The 18873-nt window shown below is 50.2% G+C and overlaps 1 protein-coding gene across 18 annotated transcripts in view; it reads left to right on the forward strand.

The window, feature by feature from the left end:
• Positions 1-18873, forward strand: part of TEAD1 (TEA domain transcription factor 1) — a 260007-nt gene that overhangs the window by 190677 nt on the left and 50457 nt on the right. For 14 of the 18 annotated variants that reach the window (XM_048213483.2, XM_044379696.3, XM_057317462.1 and 11 more), the window contains 5 exons: positions 9635-9646; positions 10462-10596; positions 11723-11769; positions 12603-12664; positions 13723-13847. In XM_048213483.2, the coding sequence (XP_048069440.2) occupies positions 9635-9646; positions 10462-10596; positions 11723-11769; positions 12603-12664; positions 13723-13847 (381 nt within the window). The remainder of the gene's footprint in view (positions 1-9634; positions 9647-10461; positions 10597-11722; positions 11770-12602; positions 12665-13722; positions 13848-18873) is intronic. The other 4 variants (XM_057317460.1, XM_057317457.1, XM_044379697.3 and 1 more) reach the window with 1 other exon arrangement.

The raw sequence follows: 18873 nt of genomic DNA on the forward strand, positions 1-18873 counted from the left end.
TCTGAGGCCAACTCTGAGCTGAGCAGGGAGCCTGATGCAGGGCTCGATCTCATAGCCCTGAGATCAGGACCTGAGCTGAAACCAAGAGTCAGACACCTAACAGACTGCGCCACCCGGACACCCCTAAATGAGTAATTGAAGTTCATGCTCTTTTACCCTTAGCAGTGGCCTCTTCGGCTGTTCCACTGAGTAAGGTTTGAAAACCACCCTCCTTAGGCAAAGGGAGAAGGAGGTGACTTCCTCTTCGCTGTTCCTGCAGCCTTTTCAGGGCAGCGTGAGCTCTGCAGTGTGCTCGGCCATATTCCTCTGAAGACAGCAGACTCACGAAGAGAGTGGTCATTCTCATGTCACAGTTGAAGAGGAGTCATCCTAGCTATGAAAGTCAAGCTCTTGAAAATCTGTTAAAACAAGTTCCAAAGGTCAGCTTTATGCCTCGGCTGATTGCAGAAGTGGTTCTCAAAGTGCTTGTTGGTGGGCCAGATCACCCCAAGATGTGTGGCTTTAATTTTAACTTTTTTTTCTTTAAATATTTTATTTATTTGAGAGAGAGAGAGCAGGGAGCCCGACATGGGGCTCGATCCCACAACCCTGAGATCATGACCTGAGCCGAAGGCAGACGCTTAACTGACTGCGCCACCCAGGCGTCCCTAATTTTAGCTTCCATAGCAAAATTTGTTTTGGGGAAGTTTAAGATTTCCACAAAGATTTGAACTTTATGAAGCACAGAAATGATTAAGTGCAGCAAACTTTTCATTGAGAATCCAGTATTGCCTAGACCCTCAAGTAGATGAGATGTTGGGCATAGAGAGTGGAATAAGCAGAGTCTCTGTTCTTGAGGACCACTAAACTTTTCTGTTGTTTTTGGCCGCATTTGGGGAAATACTAGATTTCCAGTAGATTGTCTCGCAGCTAGGAGACTCTGCAGTGGAACAGTGGGGAAAAGACTGGGTGGTTCTGAGTGTGGGAGGATTAATAAGGAAAGCCTTGTTGGAGGGGGTGCCGTTAGAACTGGGCCTTCAGGAAGGCAGACAGTTTCCCGTCCGAGATATGGGGGTGTTTGGGGAATCACGAAGAACACCATTACTTGGAGGCACGGGATGGGAATGAGGCTGGTGGAGCCCAACGGGAAGGTCCCGGATCACCTGCAAGAGAGTGAGGGTCACCTGTGGGCCATGGGGAGCCTGTGGGGACCGCTCATATTTAAGCTTTGGAAAGCTCTCTCCCACTGTTTTCAGAGGGATGGCCAGCAGGGAGGCAGAGCTGGAGGCAGGGAGCCTAATTCAGGGGTTGCTGTAGTTTGGGGGGGGCACACCCCCCCAGGGCTCACATCCACTCTTCCCCGCTCTCCGCGGCTGGTTCCCGCTCCAGTCCACTGTGACTGCTGTGAACTCTTCCTTCCTCAGTGTTTTTAAAGAGTAGTTTATGTTTAAAACTCCTGTCCTTACTAAGTCTGAAAAGTATATGCTGACACGTTTCAGTAGCAGCATTGAACTAGGTGTTTGAAGGTTGGGTTCCCTTAGAGTCATGGCAGCTCACTGAGGGTGTGCGTCAGAATTAACTATGAATTTGGGCTGCTGAATATTAAATATAACAAAGTTAAAAAGTGCAGAGAATTACCATAAAATATTTATGTTCGTACCAACTAGAAATGATCATTTTCATTAGGACGTATTTCCTTTAACTTTTTTCTCAGTGGAATGAATCAAATGGCAAAACATTATTCTTTTTTTTTTTTTTTAAAGATTTTATTTATTTATTTGACAGAGAGAGAGACAGCACTGAGAGAGGGAACACAGGCAGGGGGAGTGGGAGAGGAAGAGGCAGGCTCCCAGCGGAGGAGCCCGATGTGGGCCTCGATCCCAGGACTCTGGGATCACACCCTGAGCCGAAGGCAGATGCCTAACGACTGCGCCACCCAGGCGCACCCAAAACATTATTCTTACTTTTTCCAGTTTCCTCTCCCCAGCCTCCTCCCCCAGCCAATCTCAGTCTCCCTCTTCTCCCCACCCCCACCAACAGTATCTTTCCTTGCCATTTATTTCCCTAAGAAAATAGAGCCAGTGAAAACTATCTTCTCCTTTTGTCCTTGTCCTAAAATGAATCTAGGTTTTTATCCATCATTTACTCTGAATTTGTGCTAAAGCCATTGCCACCAACATGAGACTTTTTCTCTACGATGTATAGCAGCCTAAGCCAAGATAAGCTTGAATGAGAAGTGGGGATGACATTGGGCACAGACTGTAACCATAAGGGAGGGGCAAGCAGATGGAGGGGGCAGTTGAAGTGGTTGAGGCGTGATGTAAGGAGATGAAGAACCAGGGGCAGAGAAACTGGGACAGTAGGGAGAAGCGGTGAGGAGGTCGGCAGAGTGCAGAGATTCAAGAGCGGGCTAAGATGGATAGGGGAATAAAAGGCGTTTGTGGCCAGCGTGCCAGAATTTTGGACATTAAACTATACGCTTTCCAGTTTTTTGTTTCAATCATCTTGGCTAAAGTGCCTTAAGAGACCAATCAGAGTGCTAGCTAGCTAGTCTAAAATAGAGCTTAGCTTTGAGGGGAATCATTTCTCAGCGATGGGCATGCCATGTTGTGGTCCCTGGCCCCGACAAGGTCCTTGTGACCCACCGCTCTCCAGGCGCAAGGCTGGATTTCGGGGGCCTGGTTCTAGTTCTAAGGTAGAAGATGGCGGCCACGCAGGTCCAGCGTGCAGGTGACCCGTGGGGCTGTGAAACGTGCATTTGGGAATCCCAAGGATGCGGACTTCCCTCCCTCGGATGCTGTGTCACCGGCCGTATCTGCAGTGCCGTCCCCCAAAGCAGGTTCATTCCCCCTCGTCCCGCCCCCCACTGCCATCTCTGGCTGGGCGGGGAGAAGCAGCAGCCTGTCTGAGAAGGCAGTGGGTGGTATGGTCTGAACACTGGGCTGCAACTCATGAATTATTCCCTCCTTTGAATTATTTCACTCACCGTTAATTGACCAAGAGGCCATTAACTATTTTTATTTGTTTAAGCTCCAGGGATTTATTATCCCATGCAGAAGTGTTGTCCACACAGGAAGCAGCCTCTCTCTGCCACTCAGAGTCCCTACTTAGAGCTTCCCCGAGTATCTCTGTATGTTCGGTGGCCCTGCGAGGCGGTCCCGGCCCTGCCCAGAGGCCTCCTTTCCTCACGGCAGCCGAAGGGCACCCTGCAGACCGCAGCCACACTGCGGACCGTCATCTTCTTGAGAAGATGGACCAGACCACTTGTGGTGTGGAGTGCGTTTTGGGGAGGTCACAACTCCAGATGGTTCCCCAAGGAAAGGAGGTCTTCATTCTGCCCTAAGCTCGGCAGGAATACATCTTAGGCAGTAGACGTGTTCGTGTCAAGCTCTGGAAGAAAAGCCCATACTTGCTGACATTGCGTCATGCCAGTTGGACAGAAAAGGCCTGAGATTGTCCGATTGTGTCCAGTCGTTGGTGACTAATTTACGAGCTACATGTGCTCCCCGGGGCCGTTTTCTTCATTCTCGCCCTGCTGGCCTTTTGTGATTTGATTTCTGAACAAGCCATTCTTTCCAATCTGCCATTCCTTCCAATAAGCAGAGAGCTTAAAGTTCAAATTGTTGATTTAATTCTCCTGAAGAGTTCAGGAGCTTCGCGGGGGCGTTGCTGCTGTCCACACTGCTCCTTCCTGGTTGTATCACCACCGGTTCTAGCCAGGAATGGACTTGTCCACGGGGGAGACATGCTTCACTTCACCCACTGGTGCTCCCCACGGCCCCCTGAACCCCTCTACTCCTTCAGGCGTGGGCTGTCCGAGGTAGCCAGGCCCAGGAAGCCTGTAACGACCACCTGCTTGGCCTCCGCACCAGCACCAAGACGCTTGGCCTGGCCGTGGGATTTGGGAAATGATACACGGCCTCTCCTGGCATCTCCCCATCTTCACGGGGTTCTTTCACATTCGTGGCATGCGCCCTCTCTCCCCAGTGATATTTTCACTACTTTGTTTTTAACTGAACTGAGTTAAAGCTAAGTTTAGAGACCGGTGATTTCTCGTGCTTGGGTGTGATGGGGTTAGGACCGCTCATCGGCGGTGTGGTGGTGCAGGGCTCACACTATAAACCAGAGGACTGAATGCATGTTTCTGTGTGAACCCAGCCAGGTCTGGGTTTGCTTTTTAAAGGCAACAGAAACAGTCTCAGTCTCCACTTCTATCCCTTTCTAAAGACATCCCATTGTTAATGGGCCTCCAGTGTAGACAGTGCCCTAGAGGACATGGTGCCGAAAGGGTATGGAGTCGGGACCAGGGCTCCTAAGCCATTCTGGTCACATGGGCCCCATTAGACTGCAAGTTCACTGAATGGCAGGGCTGTGGGCACCATGGGGTGTGCTTAATGCAGTGCCCAAAGCAGTCCCGAAGGTGGTGGTTCTTGTCCTCGTTTTAGAAATGAGGAGGCAGAGGCTTAGAATGGCCAGGTGACTCACCCAAGGTCACAAGTCTGAATTTCATCCCCGGACTAGCTGGCACCAAAGCCCAAACTCCCTGCATGATGTCATGCTGCCTCCCTAAAGAAGGCCGGTCAGGGAAGAGGGCTCAGTTCCCTAACTAAAGATGCTTCCGCTGATGTCTCCTTCAGCTGAGCCCCATCTTCGTGCATGTTCGAATTAAACAGAGCACATGAGTGGTGGGAGCTGATACTCAGTCTGGAGCCAGACCTGAGCTTGCTTCCGGCGTGGGTTCCTCTGGCTTCTCAGGGGAGATTGACTTCTTGCCTCTTGCTGTCGCCTCCCAGGGGAAAGGGGGCCGTGGTCAGAAGGGGACCTCCCCCCCGGCACCCAGACCTAGCTGTAGCTGACCTAAATGCCAGGCTTCCTGGTAGAGGCGGCAGGCATACCTACAAATCACCTGGCTCTTCATCTGCGGTCTTTTATGATGCTAAGCCCCACGTCGGAATTAAAGGCAACACTATTGACAATTATAAAATACTAAATATAGCTTAGTACATTTAAAAATGAACAATGGTAAAAGCCTTGAAAAATTTTTCTTTGATGTGAATGGAGTCTTTGGCATTTGCAAATACAATAAGATGAATTAATTGCTACTCATTACATGGGAAGTCAGGAGAAGTATGAATGTGCCTTCCCTCCTTGGCATTAGCCGTTGCCTGACCGAAATAGCCCCCTTTTGTATTTACTCCTGCTTTCTCTAATAATAAGCAAATTCGAGATCATGGCTAGAAAAATTCAAGTGCCCTGCATCTTTTCTCCCAGACCATCACAGAGTTGTGTGATGTTTATCCGCTCAGGGGCGAGCGCTAATAATCGCAGAGGTCATATGAATCCACGTAGTGCGAGATGAGAAACAACATCTGCAAAATGACTTTTTAGAAGAGTATTCTGTGTTTTGTCTTTTTCTGAAAAAGTGGTTTTGCAAGCAAATTGCCATCTTTCCTCTCTTGTATTGTATTTTTGTATTGCTGGGGAAAGTATATTTGGGGAAAAACATTTAAGAGCTATCCAGACTTTTTGAATCCATGGTCTTTTTTTCAGTGTGACAGTTTTCCTGATGTAGTGGTGGACTTCCCTATGAATAAAGTAGGCTGGAGTCTTTACGTTTTAAACTGATGGCTCCTCATACTCTTTGGAGTATGTTGATTTCGTATGCTGTTCACGAACATACAGTATGTAACAGCTGCGATACCATACACGCAAGCTCGTGAGCCCTTTAATACTGTCTTTAGAATTTGTGGACGGTTAGTGCCGGAAGGTGATGAGAGTTGATTCCTCGGGATAACTGAAAGCCGAGGAGGCAGAGGGAAGTGGGAATAAGACTTCCCATCCCGTCTGCAGGCTGATTCATAAAACGTCCTGGAGTTTGAGGCGCTCACTGCTCCAGCCGTGTGCATGTCACGTGTATTCCGTGTAGACACTTCCCGAACATCACGTGTTTAAACCGTAACAAGGAGGCTGTCTGCAGAGCCTAGAGGCGTAGCAGCCGCCCTGCTCTGCTTCATGAAATATGAAAGCCTGTTTGCTCAGTGACAATAACCATTCGAAAGGCTTCAGGTGGGGGAGTTTATGCGTGACACAGCCTGCTGGACCCCGTGCGGCTGAGCGGTGAGGCCATTGACAGCCTGGCGTGCCAGAAATTGGACAGGGAAGAAAGGCGAGCGGGCACTGAGCCCCACGTCCCTCGGTACAGTGCTTTATCTGCCCTCATCCTCAGCTCAGACGGGCCGTTTGTTCTTCGCAACCCCCCGTGTTTCCTGCTCCGTAAATGTTTTTCCACATTTCAGGTCATGGGCTTGAGTTAGAGTTCCGGTGGAAAAGGGCGAGTTGCCTTTTCTTTCGCCACTTCCCAAACATTCAGCTTTTTGTGGCCTCCTCCTTTGTCATCTTAGGGATGGAGGGACTTCAGATCAGTGATGAGGACTCCGTGTGAAGTTGTCCAGGCTTTTTGCTAGGACACAGCGTTCCTGTTCACGCATACTCGTGGAGAGACATACGCACACTGGGAGTATTTCCCGTGATCTAAGACATCATAGGCGGTAACTCAGTATTGACTTCATAACAGTTTTTCAAGAGAAGACAGTGTGCCTTGTAAACCTTTGTAGACCCATCCACATTTCAGAAATGTTGGTGCGAAAACCTCTTAGAACAAGATTATTGTGGTATACAAGTGTAGCCCAGATTGTTGAATGTACAGTAGGATCAGTTATTTGGGTAGATTAACAACCCCTCCCCCTTCCCCCTTGATTCTGGGGTGAGCAGGGAGGAGGGAGTGGAATGTCTTAAAGTCCAGCATATTAGACCAGAGCGACACAGAGAAGCAATTTCCTTGGGTCTGACACTTGGAGTTATAATTTCTTCAATGCCAGGCGTGTATCTCAGGGCTGGAAATGACAATTTAGAGGCCCTTCCACTGAAATCTCTCAGCTTGTCATCCTTCTGTACCCCCATTTCAGATGAAGTGGGTCTGTAGTCTGGCTCTCAGTTCTGATTTCGAGATATCACTGGCAGGCCTTATTATTTACAGCGTTACTTTAGATTTGAAACAAAAAATTTTAATCCTTTTAATTTTCAAAGATATATTTTAGATAAAGGGGGGAGATGTTATTAAATGAGAAGGTAGAGTGTCTCCACTTCAAAAGGTAGGAAATCACGGGTATAGACATTTTAGTCCATTTGCAGAAAATTGCCTATTCTCAAATAGCTAGGTCAAGTGCAGAAAGAACCTCTACTTGAGATAAAATTTCCTCTCCACACTTGGCTTTCTCTGTTAGGATAGACAGCCAAGAGCTGCCCAAATTTTAACATCTTGCTGTCCTTTTACCAGTACTTTCAGGCTATGCGTATCCAGATGTATTTGCTTATAAATGGAACTCACACTCACAGCGACTGATACTTTCAGAGCCAGAGGGCGTTAGGGCATCAAGTGCAACTCTTTATTTCATAGGTGAAGAAAATGAGAGGGTTAAACGACTAGCCCGAGGTAATGCAACCCATTAACGTCAGGCCGAGGCAGGTGTGGAGCCATGTCCCGGACTGCTCTTTACGGGGACGGACCAAGTTGGGGAGACAGGAACGAGTGATTTGCTCTCCTGCCTTTGAGCATTTGTGTCCTTCAGGTCCCTCCTGGAATGCTGGGTCATGAGAGTTCAACTTAGCAAAGGAAGTGGCCCTGTCCTGCAGCTGTGTGACCTCAACAGCAAAGCCGGCGACTTCTCTCCTTTCCTCATTGACTGATTTCCTTGTTTTTTTCTTTAAAAAAAAAAAGTATCAAACTTTCGTGGAGCATCTTGGAGAACTTTTCGATCAGCCTAACGTAGGGGAAGATCTCCAGCACCTCTGCTGGAATAAAAGCAGGCTATGGAGATGTGGGGGACTCCTTTCCATTCAGACCCCGACTTTCTATTCTTGAGTCTCTCCACCGAGGATGCACAGACACACACTGTGTTTGGGGCAGCAGGGTCACCCCCGTCATCGGCATTTCATGAACACCAAGGCCCATGACGGACTTCTGGAATAGAGCCAAGCCCGCAGCTCTTTTCATAGTTATTCCTCAGTTTGCATCAGCCAGACCAGCAAGGAGTCTGGGCTGCCACTGTCCCAGCTCCTCACGCCTGGCCCCTGGCGAAGTGATAAGGCTTGTTCCTTGAGGTGGACGGTGCCTGTGGTCATACCTGTGACTTACGTTAGCTCAGAAGTCATCATCGTGAGGGCGTTTATAACCTCCCATTAGGGGTTAGGTGACTCGGGGGCTGAAGTACAAGGTGACGGATCCAAAAAGAACCCAGTGTGTTTGTATTGATGTCAAGTCACTCCTGTCAGAGAAGGGTGTCGTACGGCTGGAGCTGCGTTTTCTGTTCATTAGGCCTGGATCCCCCTCTGCAGGGATGATGGGGCAGGTGGCAGGTGCAACCACGGGACCAGCGAGGGGTGGATTGACTGGCGCTGAGATCTGTGTATGTCAGGCTCTGTTCGGCTTTAGGGCATTTGCACACCTAGTCAGTTTATTCCACTGACATCAAGATTTGTCTTTTTGGGCATCTCAGTATCCAAAATGATTCAGCTCTTTAAGAAAAGAAAAAAAAAAAAAAAAAAAAAAAGAACAAACCAAAACCGTTAACAAGCTAGCTTTAGGTAGGGTGTTCGGATGAGCAAGTGGGGGCTCAGCTCAAGGACCTGAGGCAGCAAAGCCCCGCACTAGTGCCCAGAGCCATTCTGTTGGGGACGAGGGATCCTGCAGGCTTCCTGGGCCCTCACCTGGTCCTTCAGCCCCAGCACGTGCCCTTCAAGAGGATCCCAATGACCACGGACAACCCCAAAAAGCTGTCACATGAGGCCCATTACTTTCTCAATGGAGAGCCAGAGAAATGTGTAAAGTGTAAAATTCTATGCAAGTGTTAGGCACTTTTCCAAGGGGTAATGTAAGCTTTTGGAAAATTCACATCGTGTTCCTGGCAGTTAGGACCAAGTGGTGTCTCTGCCTTGCTTGGGAGCACCTAATTTGACCTTTTTTAGAAGCCCCTAGTAGTTGTTTTGTAGGCTTGGATTTTTTTTTCTCCCTTTGGCCTCGCCTCTGGCACGTCAGCATGGTATGGGTCACCTTTGGGTAAATCTCTGCACATTGAAGCCAGCTGTTGGCTGTGTCGTTCCCTGAACTTTCCCTTGACCTTCATGCCCTGTCTGACTCTGAGTGGCAGCCTTGGCAGCCGCTGCCTTTACTTTGGTGCCACCATTTTGTTCCCGTTCCACTGGAGCCTGGGCCTAGTAGAGATTGTGTAGACCTTCCATGAGCAGCCAGGCACCTTGACATGTTCGCCAAGCAGGAAGCTCTGCCTCTACCAGTCAGGATCTGTCACACACCAGGGGGCTGACCGTTTCTCCATCTATACTGGGGAAGCCACAGAACCAGCTCAAGGGGGTTGGGAGTAGTTTTTGAAATGGGTGGACTGGTTGGTAATTGCCTTTTTAGATGGTTATCTGGGTCATACCTTCCTGCTAAAATGTGAAAAAGACCCATAGTCCCATGCATTCTGTTGCACCCCATATTGTGTGTTTGTGTAAATATATATATTGTTTAAGTGAAAAAGAAAAATATCCCTGCCTTTGTACGCAATTCTTTTAACAAATTGTTTATTGTTGTATCCAGGTAACAAGCATGGTAAGTATTTTCACCAAATTGAGTATTCTGTATTTTAGCTGTGCTTGGCAGACTTTTTGGCTAGCTTTGTGTTACCAGCCTTGGCTTTTCTAGAAAAGACCCATTTAGTAAAGGGAGAAACCACTTGCCCGGTAGCATCCCCTGTGTCCTCAGCTATGGAGAGAACCTGTGTAGCCTTAGACCCATGGTGGGGATACCTGAGAAAGCATGCGCCCCCGCCAGCATGCTGCTTGGCCCCGTCATGGCCCCCCACCCGCCCTGCTGCTTCTGAGCCTCCCCACCAGGTGTCTGCCAGGGCTCCCGGGCCTCGCATGCCTCCAGCAGCTCCTGGGATTGTGGCCCCGTGACTGCGCCCACAAATGGGGCCTGCCTGCACCCTGTGGACAGTCCCTACCCCAGATCCGCCAGCACCGCCCTCTCCTGTCTCCCTCCTCCCATCTGTATGTTTCAATGCAGGGCCTCCCACCCCCCCCCCTTTCCTTGAGTGTGTCAAATAATTGGAGAAATCTCCCTCTGGAAGCTGAAAAAATAAATACATTGTCCACTCTTCTCAGAGGCTTCCCATTCTGTTGAAAAATGGAATAAAATATTTCTTTCTAAAAATCCCTGCCCCTGGGTCGTGTCCTAAAGGTTCAGAGTTATGGTAGGGTGAGTGTGTTCTGGCCTTCTGGCTGTGTTTATTTATCCGTGCATGTTTGCTTCTCCGGCCTCTTTTGTGGCTCTGTATTTAGTCCATGTGCTCGTGGCTGTGCCTGTGAAGCTGCCTGGTAGCCATGTGCTACGTATTAAGTCTGTGTGTCACTGTCACCTTCAAGGATCAGACGGCCAAGGATAAGGCCCTGCAGCACATGGCCGCCATGTCGTCGGCACAGATTGTCTCGGCCACCGCCATTCACAACAAGCTGGGGCTGCCTGGGATTCCACGCCCCGCCTTCCCGGGGGCACCGGGGGTAAGTCACAAGCCCGTCCGGCGGTGGCGGCAGCCCCTAGGGGTGAGGGGCCGGCATCAAGCCATCCATACCTGGCACTTGTCCTTGGGTCCCGTGTGAGGGCGAGAGGACCACCTGTGGTCCGCTGATGATGCCGGTGCCCAGTGGTGGGAGGCGCGGGGAGAGAAAGCTAGAGGCCGGCATCCTGGGTCCCTGCCGACATGGATTTAGGTATCACTTCGCTGGTGCCCTTCTGGGTTGTGACCTGCTGCTTCTGCTTTTTTTTTCCGGCCCTTGCTCTCTTTTCCTGTGTCCTCAGGGTCCCTTTAAGGGAACTAACCCTTAAAGGAGCGAAGTATTCTATTACCGTTTTCAATTTGCTCCGACCAGGGACTGAGAAGTTAACGTTATAATCTCATTCAGCTTCGCAATAATCTTAAATGCCTCTCATTGTCATTGCCGTCTTGCAGATGACGAGGTTACTGAGTAACAAAGCGAGTTAGGTGATGTGATCATGGATAGTGCCATCAGGACTCAAACCCAGGGCCTTAGGACTCGCTCTGCGATTCCTTTTACACAGGCTGCCTCCTTTACACAGCAGGGGGCGGCAGGCATCAGAAGCCTCAGGGAGGCTCCCAGTAAAGGAGAGGTGTCTGCATAGCTTCTCGGAGCTCTTGGCCTCTGTCTGGTTCAGAGCTTCGTTATCTCCCGGCCGGCCCTTGGTGCTGTGAGCTGTGGAGGCCCAAATGTCGCACAGGGAGCATTGGCGAATGGAGAGAGGAAGAGAAGGATGGGTGGGTGGGTGCTTGCATGGATAAAGCGATCAGATGAAATATTTGTGAGCCCCCTGAAATGTGCCCAGATCTCTGGTAGGTGTCAGGAGAACCCAGAAGAGCTGCTGTCTGGTCCCTGCCCTCAGGGCAACTGTCTGGAGGAGGAGCTCCGGGGAAGCCTGGGCTGCTAGGCCAAGGAGGCACATTGCTGTCTTGTGCACAGCGATGACCACATCTGCATCTAGAGCGGGTCACTGCAGCGGCCGGACAATCTGAGCCCACGGTCTTTAGCAGGGGTTGCAGTGCGCAGACGTCCTGAACAGTGTTTTCGTGTGAACTCATAATGCTGATGCCTCTTGCGTTTTGCCTTCCAGTTCTGGCCAGGAATGATACAAACAGGGCAGCCAGGATCCTCACAAGAGTAAGTCCAGGGAGGGGCTGGCAGTGACATCAAGGGTCTGGTCACAGCACAGCCTGGGTGGCGTTTCCCCAGGACCAGACTGCCTGGGGGCTTGCAGGAGAAAAGAGACTTAACCCGAGGTCCCCAGAGTCATCTCCCACTAGCCACTGAGGCCAGTAGCAGGAGAGAGACTTGCATCGGTCTAGGAGAGGCATCAGCGGCTCACGGCCACCTTAAGTTTTAGTGCTCATCCAGCTGGAAACAGCGAGAGGGGCCCCGGGCCCTCAAGGCCTTGGAGGGCAGAACCTGGGGTCTTCCTGAGAAGCACTTGTCAGAGAGGACAGTGGAGGCGCTCCTGGAGCCCGGCGCATTCTGGCTTCCCGGTGGTGAGGGCAAGGGAAGCAGGCCTCGTAAGCAGCTGAGGCTCTCTGGGTATAAAAGCAAAAGGAAGTCCTGCCCACCTGCTCTCAAAAGAGCTTAAGCTGTTTGGCCAAGAGAAGGAGAGACTGAAGCATGTCCCAAACCTTGCCTGGCAATGGTGACCCCAACTTTGGTCACTGCAGGGACGAAAAGAGAGGTTCGATTAGATGTCACAGCACACGGGAGTCCGGCTGCTGTCTCTCTCCAGCTCGTCCCGTCCCGCTAGAGCACTGTGAGGCTTGACGGGTTGGTCCCCAGCGCCTGCTGGCCCCTCTCAATCGGACTAACTGTCTCTGTCTTGGCAGAGCTCTGCAGGCAGGGAACCTTATGGGGGGCGTGCAGGTTGGGCCCCTAGCCCTGGGAGGCCAAGGCCAGACCTGGGGAGTAGCCACTGCTGTAGTCTCGACTTTGACTCTCCACTCCTCCATCCCCAGCGTCAAGCCCTTCGTGCAGCAGGCCTACCCCATCCAGCCAGCGGTCACAGCCCCCATTCCAGGTGAGTCTCCACGGGACTCCCCCTTGGGGGACCTTCCTGCACAGCTGGCAGCTGGGCGCATCGCGGTACCTGCAGTGCCTTGGGCCTTCCCTCCTTGACCCTACCCTCCTTAAGCCTGGAGCTCGGAAGGGTCACAGACATGTTCGGTGCCCCCAGTGACCTCCCAGGAGTTCTTCCCATGGGTTTTTAAAGAAAAGGGAAGCCAGCGGTACCCTGTGGCTCTGTCAGTAGAACATGGCGCTCCTGATCTTGGGGTCGTGAGCCCGAGTCCCACATTGGGCACAGAGTGTACTTAAAAGGGGAAAGATTTGGATGTGTCAGTCATATCTCAATTTAAAACAAAACTGGAAAAAATATAAAGAAGGGAAGTCCGATCACTTTCACCGAGGACCCTGGGTCACCCTTGGAAGGGGGAATCGCTGTGGTTCCTTCCTCATCATAAACCCGCTGAATTGGACAATTCAGATCTTGAGGGCAGAGAGGGGATTATTCACCCTTTGTTATATAAGTAGGTTTCAGTTCCTTGTACCCTCTCTTGAACGAAGAGCTTCCAGGGAAGCCTTGACTAGCAGCCCAGAATCTGGCCGGCCCACCTGCTCCCTCCCCACACGTGTGCACGTGGGGTCACTCCATTGAACTGTTACCGAGTCCCCAGACAGGACATTAATTCACGTGTTGTGCTCTGTTCCAGTGCCACGGAGCATTCTGAGAGAGTAATTCTGTAGGGCTGGTGACCACAGTCTTAAGGAAGTTGATGGGCAAACACAAGAAGTTTCTCAGGGGATCCTTACAGGATTCACTTCAGGCTCTTCAGCTGGTCCCCTTGTCCGGGATGAGGGGTGCTCCAGCCCTTAACCTGGGCCGAAGTTGACATTGTGTGAGCCACCTAACGTTGTGCCTCTGGGGTCCTTGGCCAGAATCCCACCCCCGCCTGACTTCACTCTGCCCCTCGACTCTGGTGGAGGGGGCAGCCGTTTTGCAGGGCCCGGCCCCAGCACTGGCCTCAGGCCCGAAGAGAGGCACGGGGCCTGCTTTAAAAGTGATGATTGGTCTTTCAGGGTTCGAGCCTGCGTCAGCCCCAGCTCCCTCGGTCCCTGCCTGGCAGGGCCGCTCCATTGGCACAACCAAACTTCGCCTGGTGGAATTCTCCGCCTTCCTCGAACAGCAACGAGACCCAGACTCGGTGAGTGTGCTGCGAGGTGTGCCTTGAATCCCATTCCTGTTCACCTTCACACTCCTCTGCCTTCCTTCTCCTTTCCCCCTGCCTCAGGCCTGCCAAATAACATGGGTGAGAAGAGCCAGACTTTCACTTAAGTGAAAAGGTGTTTCCATTGACAAGTAGGTAGAACTGTAGAGCCGAATATTTATGAGTACTCTGGACCTCAAACTCCAGGGAATGCTGGAGCTTGAAGGGAAAGACATTAATAGGCTCTTGTGTTTAGGTAAGTGCAACAGCAGGTGACAGTTCTTGAACCCTGACATTTGGCTGGCACCGTGCAAAGCTATTTGTATATATGGTCACATTACACCCACAAAAACCCCATAAGGGTCGGTACTGTTGGATGGATGAGGAAACAGAAAGGTTAGGAATTTCTCTAAAGTCACACAGTTAATATCTGATAGATAGGAGATTCAAATTCATGTCTTTAAAACTCAAGGCTAAGCATTTAGCTGTTACTCTGTACTGCCTTTGCAAGTCCCTCTTTTCTCAAGATAGCAAGTGGTTCTCTTCGTACGGAGAAGTAACAAGCTGGTATTTTAGCAGTTCGATACAGAAAGCGATGCATTATGACATAAGCACCAGTCACGATGGCATCTAGACTCTGGCATTTTTCTTCTTTGCCGTCGTCCCTGCCCCATCTGGTGCCTGTCACGTCATTGTTTCCCAGCCCAGCCCAGCCCATCACTTCCCAAACGTGTGTGAGCCCCCCTTCTTTCCCACCCAGCAAGCCCCAGGCCCTTTCTTCACTCCCACTCCTTGGCTGTGTGTCTGAGCGTTGCATCTGTGTGTGGGTGAGCCCTAGGCAAGAATGCAGGAATCAGGAGTTCATCTTCGGGATCCTCACCAACTCCTTTCCACACGCTCTCTCTCACCCCGCTGCCCTGATCTCAGAGGTCCCAGGCTCTCTGCTTTGCTGTCGTTCTGTCAGGAGAAAGTGTCATGGATGAGTTCACCATCTGTTGTAAATACTAACATACTGAACAATCAGAGGTGACCTCTCCGGGGTCTTTGTACAGTGGCTCAGTGGAAAGCCTCTGGCTGGGGAGACGCCACAAGCCATCACCAGAGTGGAGACTCAGGGGAGCCTGTGAGTGGACCCCTGACATTTCTCTTTATCAGTTGTGAACTCTGGGCGTTGGTAGAAAGATAGAGCCTGTTCCAAAATTGGGAGAAAAAAGGCAGAAAGAGACGGAGTAGGTCATTAGGCCAATTGAGGCAGCTTATTGGGACAGGGGAGGGAAAGGCCAGCTGGATCGCTCTTCTCGTGTGGCCGAGTGGTTTTATAAGAAGGGTGGTGGTGATGGCATAAAATCCTTCTCCGTGAGAGGCACTGAGATATACACGTAAAAGGGGACCCTGCTGATTCTTTGTTTCCTGTTCTTTCTGGAAAGCATAGGCCGGAGACGGGGTTTCAGCCCAGTGATGCTTTTTGCTTTGCATGACTCGTGTTGGTAGGATGCCTCGTTGCTAACAGAATACGCTGCCGTTGATTATTTCGTTCTTTGTAGGGCTCCACGAGGAGATTCTGTTTCCCCCATTTTACAGATGAAGAAACTGAGGCCCAGACACATTAAACAATTTAGGATGTTTAGCAAATAAGCAGAGGGGTCAGGAGCCCAAATCTATGTCATTATACTCTTTTTACTACTATAAATCACCCTCAGTTTTGAAGTTCTCTCCATCCAGTCTACATATCTCCTGTGTGAGCCATTCTCTCTCTCTTTGCTTTTGACCATTTTTTAAAGAACAGAGCTCCCAGGCACCGGAAAGCACAAGTCCCAAGATGGTAGTTGTTTCCCTGGTTAAAAGACAATAGAATATTTTATCACCCACAAAAAAAATTTTTTTTTTAAATATTTTTATTAAGATAGCCTATGGCAGCCCCCTCTTGTGACTGTCCTCTCCAGGTATGGACCCTTCGGGCCAGGAATGCCCAGTTCCTCTTTCCGTTGTTTGTGTTTATCGGTCTTCATACTGCGGGCCACTGGATTCATTCGGTCCGATCCGTAAACACTTAGGAGCACGTGCACCTGCGTGCAAGGCACTGTCCCGAGGAGGAGCCCCGCGCGGCACAGACGGGCACCGCGTCTGCCCGCGTGCAGTGGGACGTCTAGCGGGAAGACACACGTGAGGTCTTTGTGAAGTGTGGGGACTTCTACGAAGGAAGAGCCCTGAGCTCTGTAGAGTGATGAACGGGTTAGGGCGTGCTTCCCTGAGGAAGTCACCCTTACCCTGGAAGGTAAGGGAAGAGTAAGGGAGAAGAACATTCCAGAGGTGATGACTCTAAGTGTAGAAAGCAGTAAGAAAGTTGGTGAGTAGTTTCCTAAAGGCAAGGCCCCCCAGCCCCCTTGGAACAGAGTCCATACGTGCATCGTGTTTCATCCATGTTTAGGATTACGCGTGATAATTGGACTGGTTCCACTGGATTTGGCCTTTTACTGATGAATGGAAAGGTTTGGCTCTAAAGATTGGACTTGACAAGCACATGACTTCAAGGTGCCCTGTAACACAAGGCCTGCTGTGAGTCAACACTTTTGGGCTTCTTGAGAACATAATTATACTTTAGTGGGGGGCATGAGTTGGGGACGGAAAGAAATTGGAATTCATTCAACGAACACTTTTTAAACACTTCCTACATGCCAGCCACTGTTCCAGGTGTTAGGGAATTAATCCTCGTTCTCCTGGAGCCCGTGTTCCAGGGGAGAAGACGCGAGAAGTGCACGAACGTACACATGCACACACGTTACGTAAGGTGATGTTAAGTACTAATATGGAATGACGGCCCTGCTTCACTGTTGGAAAATTACTTGCTCTTTAGATTAAAAATGTATAATTTCAGAAAGTAAGAATACCTTCTAATATATGTGTTGGCATTTTTGGCTTATATCGTGATTTTATTTTATTTTTTAAAGATTTTATTTATTTGAGATTGAGAAGAGAGAGAGCACAAGCAGGGAGGAGAGGGAGAGGGAGAAGCAGGCTTCCTACTGAGCAGGGAGCCCGATGTGGGACTCGATCCCAGGACCCTGGGATCATGACCTGAACCGAAGGCAGACGCTTAGCTGACTGAGCCACCCAGTTAGGTCTATCAGACCGTGCCAAGCAGAGCTCTCTCACTGTTGTGACATTATGTTGTTACAGTGTAACATGCGTGTCACTTTTGATGTGGCTTCTCGCGTTCCCACGTTACAAACACTGACTTTCCAGTGGCACACAAATGAACTTACTGTGTACAAATGATCGTGAATAATGGCATATGAATTTATCTTAGAAGAAACGTGAGGGTTTGAAGGATGATTCTTGTGGAAGGAGGAAATGGAGGGACCTTGGGAGGAAAAGGTGATTAATTGAAATGGGATTCATCGAAAGTAATAATTCACAAAATTATTTAAAGCACTGTGACAGTGTCTCAAGCATGAACTTCTCAGATTCCATAATACATGCTTTATTTTGCAAACACGGGGCACTGTTAAAATGAGTGTGTAATGGCACTTCAGGACCAAGGTCACACTGAAACACTTGTAGCTTGTGGACGGGCTCTTCAGCTCTTAGACTTTCTGTGGCTTCTCAGACTTTAATTTTACTCTATTTTTGTTCCAACGACAGGAGAACTTCAAGCTATCTAAAGTAAATTCAACTGGTACCTTTTAAGAAAGCTGTGAGTCAACACCTTTGTTGACGGTATACAGTATTTAAAATACAACGTCAGACCTTAAGCTTGTGAATTCGGTAAGGAAGCCAGCAAAGCGACAAATAATTAAAGGTCCCCAAACAATTTCAACTTTGTGTTTGGATTCTCCAGATCTTTGCCTACATGCAGACATAGACACACCTTTCCTCCGTCTAAGGGCTTTGGCTCTTTGGAGCCAGTGAGGTTGTAGGTAGTGGTGACAAACGCCAAACGAATGAAGGAGCTGGGTGCTGTGCGCGTTTTCATTAGTGATCTCTTTCGTCTTATCACAGCTCCGTGAGGTAGGTATTCTATCCCATTTTATGGAGGAGACCTGGAGAGATGGCTGTTTGAAGCTAGTCTGCAGCCGGGGCTCGAACACACAGTTGTGTAGCAGTAAAACCAAGAGGAGGACCTGGTTCGCCTAGTCTCCAGGCTAGGGTGGCCTCCCTGGTACCAGCCATTCTGGAAAATCACTCTTGAGTTTACGATGTGTGTCCCCATTGCCACCACTAGAGACGTCTTCACGACTCCCCCCCCTGGTGGCGCCAGCACAGATACACCCGCAGGACAGTAGTGGCGACAGCCAGCACTCTGCATCATTTTATGTAATCCTGGGATACAGCCTGCCCCGTGGTCGCCAGTCCGCTGTCATTGGAAACAGGATTGCGGCCCAGGTCTGCTGACTCTGCCACCTGAGATTATGACCAAAAGGCTGCAAGAGCCATTTGTATCTGAGGAGGAGGGGGCTTGGTAGTCCGGGGCCGCTGCTGTAATCCGGAAGGTGCTAGGAGTCGTCTGGGGGATGAGCGCCCCCTGCTGGCGCCGCATCGTGTACGAACCAGACGGCCGCGTTCCCCCCAAATCGGTGGTTGTTTATATTGGTGGAAAACCAGCAAGTCAGTCCCTCTGTTACCTCTGGCTCCACTTGAAGCTAAGAGAAAAACAGCAGAGGGTGAAGAAAGGAAGGAAGAATCTAAACAACAGAGACTATTTTAGAAGTGGTTAGTAATGCTTGGAAATACACTTTGCTACATGATTTCAGTGTTCCATAGCAAAGGACTGCAAGTGTCGAGTGCAGGATCCCCCACCCCGGGGGGGCCCCTTAGAAGCACCTTGCCTGGAATCTGGCCAAGTCAGGCAGCTGCTCCTTTAGGCCGATGGATCTGGGCTGTCCGTGCATACGTGGGGAGTGGTTTTCCTGATAAGGCCTCGCAGAATTCCTCCACCCCTCTCCTGGGGCTCGGCAGGTGCCTCCAGCCCTCCTGCAGCCCAGCCACGTCCTCCTCCTCAGCTGGCAACCCCCCTCTGGCTCAG

The sequence above is a fragment of the Ursus arctos genome, unplaced genomic scaffold (genome assembly GCF_023065955.2).
Source record: "Ursus arctos isolate Adak ecotype North America unplaced genomic scaffold, UrsArc2.0 scaffold_23, whole genome shotgun sequence".
Taxonomy (NCBI): domain Eukaryota; kingdom Metazoa; phylum Chordata; class Mammalia; order Carnivora; family Ursidae; genus Ursus; species Ursus arctos.